At 47.8% G+C, this 10,434-nt stretch overlaps 1 protein-coding gene across 1 annotated transcript; it reads right to left on the bottom strand.

Annotated features, from left to right (window-relative positions):
* Window positions 1–232: 232 nt before the first annotated feature.
* LOC128722913 (protein draper) lies at window positions 233–7,206 on the bottom strand. The gene is made up of 12 exons (XM_053816604.1): window positions 7,043–7,206; window positions 6,268–6,563; window positions 5,940–6,186; window positions 5,403–5,873; window positions 5,141–5,286; window positions 4,530–4,952; window positions 3,648–4,355; window positions 1,685–1,879; window positions 1,409–1,585; window positions 1,203–1,319; window positions 893–928; window positions 233–773 (listed from the first exon to the last, which is right to left on the bottom strand). The coding sequence occupies exons 1-12, from the start codon at window positions 7,204–7,206 to the stop codon at window positions 274–276; spliced, it is 3,480 nt and encodes a 1,159-aa protein (XP_053672579.1). The 3' UTR covers window positions 233–273.
* Window positions 7,207–10,434: the final 3,228 nt, after the last annotated feature.

Raw genomic sequence — 10,434 nt, 5'->3', positions numbered from 1 at the left:
ACAACTTACAGCGCTAGAATAGTGAGAAACAATAAGGAGAGCGATAGAATGATAGTATAAAGAGAAAGTGGGAAAACTCGTTAACCTAATGAACGATGCAAGAAAGGAACTGAAAACTGCGCGCACGGGAGGCTAATCCGAGTGGGGTCGTAAGCGATGGAATTTATGTATATCACACGCAAATGCATAAACACAAGGACACCTATCTGGGGTCCTTCGATCTAGAGGGAGATATTGGGAAATGATAGGAACGATTGCGGACACGAAAGCCATTCACTCCTTGATGTTGAGCTGATGATCGGGAATTGTGAGACCAGCGAACTCGGACCCGGAGGAGGATGTGGACGAACCGGGAACGACATTACCGGCCGTCATCGGCAGGTAGATGTCGTCACCGTCGACGAGCCGCTGCTGCTGGGACGGTGAGGATGATGATGGCGTTGGGGATGAGTTCGAGGACGAGGAGAGGTCGTTACCGAGGTGGACGTCGGTGTTGGTGCATTTGGCTTCGGCGGTTCCCACCGTTGACGGAACGGCCGGCAACAGATTCGTTCGGGGTGGTGCGGATAGATTGTTGATCGGACCGGCGTTTGCCTCTCGCAGAACATTGATCGCCTTCGGCGATCCACCCCGGGACGTTCCGGCAACGGCTCCGTTCGGTAATGGGGAACTTGGTACGCTGCTATTAACGTTGCTTCCGTCGGTCATACGGAAGTAGTGTGCCTTGTGCGAACTGCCCGGTCGCGAGTAGTCTAGGTGATCGTACTCGGTGTCTGTGAAGAGAAGAAGAATTGTAGATCAGAAGAAGTGCTAGGGAGGATGGGCATCGATTGGAAGTTTAAGCAGGTAGACCAGTAATTCGTTATATGTCGTTCACCGCGAAAACACTTACAAATGGTGGCGTAATTAGAATCCCGTGATAAAGCCGCTGCATGTATTAGAAAGTAGCTACTATTACTATACACATAATCCGTTTCATAAGCTATATATGAACTAATTTTTACTTTATTAATTTAAACTGAGGCAACGCGACCGAACAGTTAAAATCATTTAACGAAATATTTACGAACAAAGAAATTAGTTTGTTTAGCGGATTGCATACTTTTGGGAGACTAACAAATATGGTTTTCGAAAAGCAAGCAAAAATCGATTAACAGCAAACGACATTTCCTTAGCATTTTGCGTCTCAAATTAAAACTCACCAATTGAATCCTTCAGACGAATTTCATCGTACACGTGATCCTTAAAACAATTCGGATTTGTCATGTCCGCTTCTAAGTTCTTGAGACTTTCCGGCCCGTAGTGCGTGATGGAGTAGGCTGCAAAATAGACCGAACGATACAATCAACAAATCCAAAAAAATATACTTCCGCGCTCTTTCAATCTAATCGAGTCCGTATCATCTTACATTTATCAACGCCATATTCGTTGTCCGGGTAACAGTACTTGTCTTGGTTTTGTCTTCGAAGACCCGACATAGCATCGCGCAGATTGTTTGGCAAGACGTTTCTCAGCAAACCGGTACGACCTTCGATTGGTGGATATTCGGTGGAATGTCCACCGGGAGCGCCATTGGCAGCGGCAGTCCGCGTATTGTCACGCAGAATGTTGGGTAGTACATTCTTTAGCAAACCGGTACGACGTTCTACTGGTGGATAGTCGGTGTAGAGTGTACCGGCAGCTTCATTGGCACCGCCGGTCCGCGTGTACACAGGATTGTCGAAGTGACTCGGTTGCTCCTGTGTCATGTAGTTGACGACATGGTTCACTTCAGCCTTCAAGTTCGCAACTCGTCGTCGATAATGAAACAGCATTATGCCGATGATGCATACGAACACTATCGTCAGTACGACCGTCCATACAACAAAACTGCTAGAGCCTGCCAAAAAAGAAAAGTAGGTAAGTATCGAACATAGTGGAAACACGCATTACATTGTGATTGCTCAAGTGCAAAATATCAAGCACGATTTGAAGACAATAAAATAGGTGCAAAGCACATTCAAGACACACAAGTGCACCGAGTCATCCTGGATTAACAATTCGGCTCGGAATCAAGGTTATTATACCGATACTAGTCATGTTCGATCAACTGTTTATCCAGTTTTTGCGAAACGTGTATTATACAACTTGAAAGCACAAACAAACAAGAGACGAAAATACACTCAACATATCAGGTGCTTCGAGTGAAACATACTACTCCGGAACATTACCCAGCCACCCTTCTTCGACACCAATTCGCTCGGCTACCACGGATGCCGGTTCTGTCCCATTTTGAAAATGATCTTGCTCGTGATCTTCATCATGATTGTACAGCATGTGGAATATTTTCCCCAAGACAGCAAATTGGTTTACATGTGAGGATACTGTAGACTCAGATGATTCATTCCAAGAGTTGCTCCTTCCCGTCTCATTCAATTCTGCTTCCGAAAAGGATAAGTTCACACCATTTTCGGAGATGGTAGCATTATCTATGATTGGGTTTTCAAGACTCGACGATTTGTATGCTGTTGAGGTTTCATCTGATAATGATAGTTCGGTGGACATCAAATCATCCGTTGTATACCCAGAAGTACCATCAGTTTGCAGCTGGAATGCAATCCGATCGGTAGATGAATCTGTTTCTTTATGTTTTGAGACAATCATAGAGGTGGATGAAGTCGACATTTCTTTTGCGGACATTTTTATATCCGGCATTAAACTAGTGGCTCTTTGAGCTGACAATTCCACGGGGGTAGAAGAAGCTGTCGATTCTGGCGGCATAGGAGTCGTTGCAGTATCCATCCAATATATTGTGATAGGTTCAACTCCGGAAGGTTCCAACGTGGTACCGATAATTGAATTGAGATAAAAAGATTCGTTGCTTTTCTCTTTTCCCTGCTCCATTCTATCAACGTTCAAATTATTTCCTGTGCTTTCTTCTTCCATTTTAACCAACCGAATCACAATCTTCTGGTCTCCGTGCAGTAGAATAGTACGATTGTTCCTCTGAAGCTCAATTTCATTGCCAGAGGTAGCCTGCAAGTTCACATAGGACACGTTCACCTGTAAAGGCGTATCTTGTGCCACACGATAGCTGGTGCTATTGATCAACGTTTCCATGAAATTCGAGCTGCTAGTGATGGCGGATCCTCCTCTGGTTGTTTCTGATAGCGTGACGTACGAGTTCATCTGCACGAGAGTGAAATGCAGAAAGCCGTCCACGCGGTACTGCAGCGTCATTTGTTGACCCGGACGGACTGGGTGTGTCTTGTTATACACGGTCAGGAAACTGTTGCCGTACAACGGGAAAACTAACGTGACGTTGAATGTGGCTAATATGCTGGGGCGAGTTTTTCCGTTGGCCACAATAACGTTGTATTCGCCTTCGCTGCTTGAAACATCTGAGGCATTGAATACGTCTATTCGTATGCCGTAAAGCTTCGATGGCATAGATTCGATAGCTCGATTCGATGTAACATTTTCCTCATTTACTACAAACATTATCATAGAAATAATGTTCAAAAATGTTAACACGGCCCATCAACTACCCGCGAAAAGAAACATTTTTTTTAAATAATCCCGAAGCCCACCAACCAATAAAACACAAAAACCCGACTTTGGATCAGCAGAAAAAATCAGCATCTTCCTTCCCGGCCACTGTAGCTTACCTTCTTCGATGCGCTCTTGGGTGAACTTATTCGTCATTCGCTCGTCGCAGTTCCGGCCGGTGAAGCCGACCATGCAAACGCATCCCTTCGCCGCGTGGCATACGTAGTTCCCGGCAGGGCACTCGCACGCATTCATACAATGGTTGCCGTAGAACCCATCCGGGCACACTTCATCGCACCGGTGTCCCATCCAGCCAGCTTCGCAGATGCAGTTGCCATCGTTCTTGCGGCATTTTGCATTATTGTGGCAATTGCACCGTTGACTGCAATTGGTGCCATAATACATGTCCTCGCAGACTGTCTCGCACCGGGGTCCGGTCCAGCCAGGCGGACACTGGCACTGGCCGGTGACGTGCGAACATTCACCACCGTTCTTGCAACTACATGGATACTGGCAGTCCTGCCCAAACAGGCCAGTCGAGCAGGGATGTTCGCACGTCGGTCCGATATAGCCAGGAGGACAACTATAACGGCCAGTGATTGGATTGCACGTCCTGTTGTACTCCGCTGATCCGGGGCATCGTTCCATGCAACCGTGGCCGAAGAAACCCTTCGGGCAAGGATCGCTACACGTCGGGCCAGTCCATCCTCGCGAACAGATACAGGAACCCGTTATTGGATCACAGGATGAGTTGTTGTGGCAGGTGCAGATATCGCTGCAGCTCTCTCCGAAGTATCCCAGTGGGCAACGGCTCTCACAACGGACACCTGAAACCGGAAACAACTCAATATTAGAAGTGGTTTAAGACAGAGGGATACAATAAACAGAGGCTAATCAGCCATGTCGATGCTAAAACGAAACCGAACCGACACCAAGGAAGGCGCCCTCTATCCCTTATGTAGATGTCCCACTGCTTCGTATGTAAAGTATTCATCACTCACCGCCCCAGTCAGCCTTACAAATGCAGCGCCCAGTGGTTGCGTTGCAGGCCAGTGCATTTCCTATGTGGCAATCGCACGCTTGCTCGCAATTCTGTCCGAACCGGCCGGAATCGCACTTCCTATCACACACCTCGCCTGTAAAACCTGCCGGACAGATACACTGGCCGTTGATCGGGTTGCAAACACCACCATTTTGACAGCGGCACTGCTCCGTGCAGTCGTGCCCGTAATGCTGGGCATCGCAGGGCCGGTCACACTTGATGCCCTGCCAACCCGGTGCACACAGGCACTTGCCCGAGTCGCCTTCGCACGTGGCCCCGTTCAGGCACTGGCATCGTTCGCTGCAGTTCTGCCCATACGTGTTGTTGGAGCACGGTTCCTCGCAGCTTTCACCCTTAAAGCCGGCGATGCATTGGCACGATCCTGTTTAGCCCACCAGCGTGGATCAGAGATGGCGATCAAGGAGGGAAGGAAACCCCAAACATGCGGGAAATAAAACAAAATACGAAACAAAACACATCGATTAATAGAAACCATGCTACGAAACGAAAGAATTGATGCAACGCAGCGCATTTGTATGGAGCGAAACTAAAAATGAAATTAAAACAAACCGTCAATGTGCGAACAGGGGGAGGAATTTTTGCAGTTGCACGTCAGCTGGCAGTCCTGTCCGTAGCGCAGGAAACGGCACGGTCTATCACACGCGCTGTTGCTCCAGCCAGGATGGCAGAGACATTTTCCGGTCCATGGATGGCACCTGGAACCGAACACCCAGACGGAAAAGGCACGCGAAAAGTAGGAACCAAAAACAAAAAAGAAACACGAATAAACATGAGCACTAATGGGGTTAAAAAGGACTCGCACACGCATTACATTTTCGTGTTGTTCCAGTTGCAATCGCAGACGCTGGTGCAGTTGGCACCGTATCGGTTGGACGGACAGATCCGCTGTCCGCAATCGGCACCAGTCCAGCCATCCGGACACGTACAGCTTCCATCGGCCGTATCACAGGGTGCCCCGTTGAGACATCGGCACGTTTCCGTGCAGTTGACCCCGTACAAGGTGTTGGGACAGGAGTCAAGACACTTCGCGCCCATGAACCCGGGAGCGCAGATGCACTGGCCCGTCACACGGTTACAGTCGGCTCCGTTGAAGCATTCGCACCGTTGTGTACATCCGACACCGTACAACCCAGGTTGGCAACGGTTTGCGCACACCATCCCAGTGTACCCGGCCGGACAAATACACTTACCCGTCACAGGATCGCACGTTCCACCGTTTTGGCAGCGGCACTTCGACTGGCACTTGGTACCGTGTGTCCCGGCAGGGCAGCTTTCCGTACAGCTAGAAACAAAAACAAACGATTAACCCTGTGAATTCGTGAGGACACGCCAGATCCAGGTTACTTACAGAGGTCCTGTGAATCCCGCAGCGCAGAAACACGCGCCGGACTCGTGGTCACACGTTCCACCATTTTCGCACTGGCAAATTTCGGCACAATCTTGTCCAAAATGATTCTTTGGACACTTCTCCTCACAGTAGCGACCCTTGTATCCGCGCTTACACGTACAGCTACCATCTGCCGCATTGCAAACCGATCCATTCGCGCATTTACACCGTTGCGCACAATCCGAGCCCCATAGATCCGGAGGACATTCTAAAGTAGCGGAAAGATAGGACTTCTGGTTAGCGTTCTGTGGTGCGTTGAAGTTCTTGGGACTACTTCGGCGATACTCACTAATGTTGCAGGTTTTTCCAGCGTATCCTTCGTTGCAGCGACACACGTCCGGCTCGATGCATTGTCCGTTTCGACACCCAGCCTTGCATTCTGGAATGCACTGCGTTTGCTCCTCGTTTAGTGTATACCCGACACAGCACTTTTTCACGATACGCTGCTTGATGATCGTACGCGTTTCGTTGACTGTCCGGACCCGGATACGGTAGGCTGAGCATCGAAAAGGGATCCCGAGACACCACTTCTGGTACCGCTCCTGGTACGCCTCTTCGCGAGGTGTCGTTATCGTCACGGTCATGCTAAAAACGGGATGGAAAACGATGACAGGAGTTACGTTTGGTTGATCAATTTCAATGGAACGCATTATCAGTTTTCAGGAATATCTCTTCGATATTTTCGCGTAATCTACATTTCACAAGCTTTGTGAATAAATAAGTCAAGATTCTGTCTTATTTTTAAAAAGACCTTCAGAGGGTGATAAAATGCATAATTTCCTCAAACAAAGTTCACCCTTTTGCGGTCACTTCTCCTTCGAGTTAGACGCGAAAAAGCTGCACTTTGAACCATCATTAGCTACCCTCGCGTGCCCTTCCACTCTGGGAACACGCGGTTTCACCTTCATTCGGTGATTGCAAAATGGTTCAGCATGCATGGTAATTTCGTTACATCCAACAATAATGCACTTTGCTGCCCCACCACCCTTAGGTTAGTAATTATTCCCCATCCAATGCTCGATCGCGTACACGCTACGAGGGGGGACGATAGGAAGTGCACTTACTTCTCCACCTCCTTGCACACGTGCGGTCCTTCCAGGTGGTCATCCTTGATCAGCTCGGAGAGGGCCGAAACACGCCCGTCGAAACTGATGGCCAGCAGCAGTACTACGGTGATCGAAGGCAGCAGCAACATTTGCCCGCACGGTTGCGTTCGTGTCCGTGCCATGATGATGAGATGATCCCGCACTGTATCACATCCAACTCCAATCGATTTCAGCGGGAGTTGGGATTAACTAGTCCTCTTTGTGGGACGCTTCTTGCACGTATCACTAACACACCTCAATCGTTCGTCGATATGTTTCACTTTTCTTGCTGCAACGCTTGCACATGCGCGCGGACGTGAAATATCTACGGGGTTGCTTTTCTTTTTCCCTCGCCTCCGGGGTGAGGAGATTTCATTCATAAACTAACAGACGTGCTCAACTAAGACCACTTTGGCACCGTCTAGGTGTGTGTCTGTGTTTCACTCTAACACCACGTTGTTTAGAATATACTAACTGCGCGATCTGCGCGATCACGTTAGTCCACTCGTTGTTGGCACTAATCAACCAACTTCACTGATCAGATCACACCAACATGGATGATGACGTGCAAAACATCCACAGCGCACGATCTCACGTTTAACACACGATCGACGATATATACACACTTGAAGGTTTCCTAGCAGATCGTCGTCCTGCGATGCAATTGTTTTCTTTGTTCTGGACAGTTTGTATCACTGATCCATGGCAGATTTTTCATCACCCAGCAGCAGGTCTGTTGGGTAAGATCTTCACCCACTCACCCGTACGAGCTTTCTTTTGATCACATTCGCACTCAGCCTTGCGTTATTCCACTGAAAGCGCACTGAAGTTCCTGACACCGTTAGCGCAACTGCAGGTGCGGATGACGTCGTATCTGTGGAGGAAAGTGAACAAACAAAAGACACGGAATAGAAATTAGCGGGCAGCTGGGCAGGAGTAGTATGATAATTCGCTTGGTAACGGTACGCAGGCAGACTAGGACACGACTGACGACCAGCGTAAGGAAGAAGCATCTAATTAGCATAACCCTGTGTGAGGCAATCGGAGCTTCTGTTTCTACGGCACAGCGGAACCCATTTATTTTCTGTTTTGTTTTTGCATTTTTTCTGATGAATCATCGATTGTGATGATCGCGGACGCGCGAAGAATTTGGAATTGTTATGAAATTGCCTGACTCTATCAGCAATCAACGAGGTACCGGAGAAGGTACTGATAGAAGGATGAAGATCTACGTAATGCGGAAGACATGTGTCCCATCATCAAACCCGTGTATCATATTTCAAGGTGACATTACATCGCGTTGTGGTGGAGTATATCGCTCACAACGTTTTAATTCGAACTTCAGAGGGCTTTGTTGTCGTCTATCAGGTCCACCAAGCTGTGAGCTTCTCGATAAAACCTGCTATCTACAAGGTTCGCGAAGGGCAACGATAAATCACAGCCCATTGTCGATTGCAGCCTTCTTTGTTCTTTTATCCCATTCCAGCGCAATTTGTTTATATTTCACAGAAGAAATGCTTACAGGGCGAGTTCGTGGAACACGGGCACAGGAAATAGCTAATTGTTTCTCTTCTAAATGCCATTCCAGAGCTGTCGATCGAGCGATCGGAAAACAACGTCATTTGCAGCAAATTAATTACGTTCACTTGTGTTTTGACCGATCGATTACAACAAGGCGACAGGCGTGTGCTTACCAGCTTCCTAGCTTATAAGGTGTTCGCAACGATGCATTCCTTTTTCGAACAAGTTCTGATATCGTTACTGCAACGAGAAGCTGTGTCAACGTGTCGCTTTTCCAATTATCTTCGGTCCATTGCCCTAACATTTGAAGATAGTACCATTTTTGCCAATATAGGCTGGTTGTACTCTCGATGATTCACATTCCCACCCTTCTATATAAAACTGAAAAATTGCTTCCCGATTGTCCTGTCGCAATCACGTCTAAGTGTCACTTGTTTGTTTCATGTCTCCATCACCCATCCGTGCCTATGATTTCACAACACAAGGAAGGAAATGCAGCTCATATTCTTCGCAAAGCCTCACACTGAGGTTACCGTCCTGCCTCGGGGATGCACCGAGCAAAAGATAATGCATTGAAAATGTCACACCACAGCGTAGGGCTATTTGTGGGCATGCTTCGTATAAGTGGTGCAGGCAACGAATGATAAGCTCACCATCACACCCGCAATGATACAACAAACCTACAGAATTGCCTGGGTAGCTAAATCAAGATCACGACAGTTTCTCTTGCTGCTTATATTGCTTTGTTCTGCAGGGGGTTTATGGAGGTTGATTTGATGTTGTAATGCGCACCACTGTTATATGTTGGTTCCGGTTAGCATTCAGGGACCGTTACGACGAGTCATCGTCGGAAGAGAAAAGGTTTTGGTACGACCCCGAAATGCACCCCCGAGAACCCAACAGGGCAATGTTCTTAAGGGGCATGCATTGATAACGAGCATTAGAAGGTTGAATGGCAATGGACCATTTGAAAACCCAGACCCATGGGGCTATCGAGTGCGGCTGTGTGAGCTATGGACCAGGCTGACTTCTATCATATCCAACGAAGCCTCTCAAACACCGCGTTCTCTTGTTCGCGTTGTGTTATGAAAACAAAATCGTCTCTAACTGTGCGCGATCGTCGGGCATGACCGCGTGCCTGCACGACCTGAATGGCCATTGCTCCTTCTCCATCTTAATGGGCTTTAACTTTCGAGAGTCGCACTTGGCTGGCCTCATTGCAGTTTTTGGTTTTATTATGCGTTTATTATTTACGGTCGGTCATTAATTGGTACACCGCCACCGATGAGGTGGCATTGCGTCAAACACGGGTGCAATGAGGGTTCGAATTTATTGTCAGCTAAGTCAGCACATTGCCACCCGAAACGAGCCTAACCTCAATTAGGAACGGAGGGAGTCTACGTAAGCCATCAGTTCCGCCTTTCGGTAATGACAAATAACGACATAAGCACGTATCAAACGGGTCGGTTTTTTTTTAATTTTTATAGACATTTTTTACTCAAAGTTCAAGTCAAATTTCCAGTGCTTTCAGATATCCACTTCAAAGATAATGCCTTCGAGACAGCATCGGTGCGAGAAGGGGACGAGCTAAAATTTTAATTATTTAGCACCGATCTGCTCGATCTGCGGTTGACGCAAGGTGACGAAACAACGTACCGCAGCTTAGGCAAGGCACAACTGACTGTAAATTGATCCTGAAAGAAGGGTGTCAAATATCCGATGGCACGTTGGGTTCTCCTCGAGGCTAGCAAACGTACCCGATATCTGGGGTGCGCTGTCGTTTGTTGCAGACGTTACGTTGGACACGGAAAACCCAAAACAAAACAAATATTTAGCATTTGTTGCATAAA

The sequence above is a fragment of the Anopheles nili genome, chromosome 3 (genome assembly GCF_943737925.1).
Source record: "Anopheles nili chromosome 3, idAnoNiliSN_F5_01, whole genome shotgun sequence".
Classification (NCBI taxonomy): domain Eukaryota; kingdom Metazoa; phylum Arthropoda; class Insecta; order Diptera; family Culicidae; genus Anopheles; species Anopheles nili.
This window is presented reverse-complemented; position numbering and strand designations above follow the sequence as displayed.

Excerpts from the sequence above, each read along its gene's own strand:
- LOC128722913 (XM_053816604.1), bottom strand. The coding sequence starts at position 7,206 with ATGGCACGGACACGAACGCAACCGTGCGGGCAAATGTTGCTGCTGCCT. Across the intron at positions 5,874-5,939 it reads GCGGGATTCACAGGACCTCT|CTGTACGGAAAGCTGCCCTG; the intron begins GTAAGTAACCTG and ends TTTTGTTTCTAG. Across the intron at positions 4,356-4,529 it reads TTGTAAGGCTGACTGGGGCG|GTGTCCGTTGTGAGAGCCGT; the intron begins GTGAGTGATGAA and ends TTCCGGTTTCAG.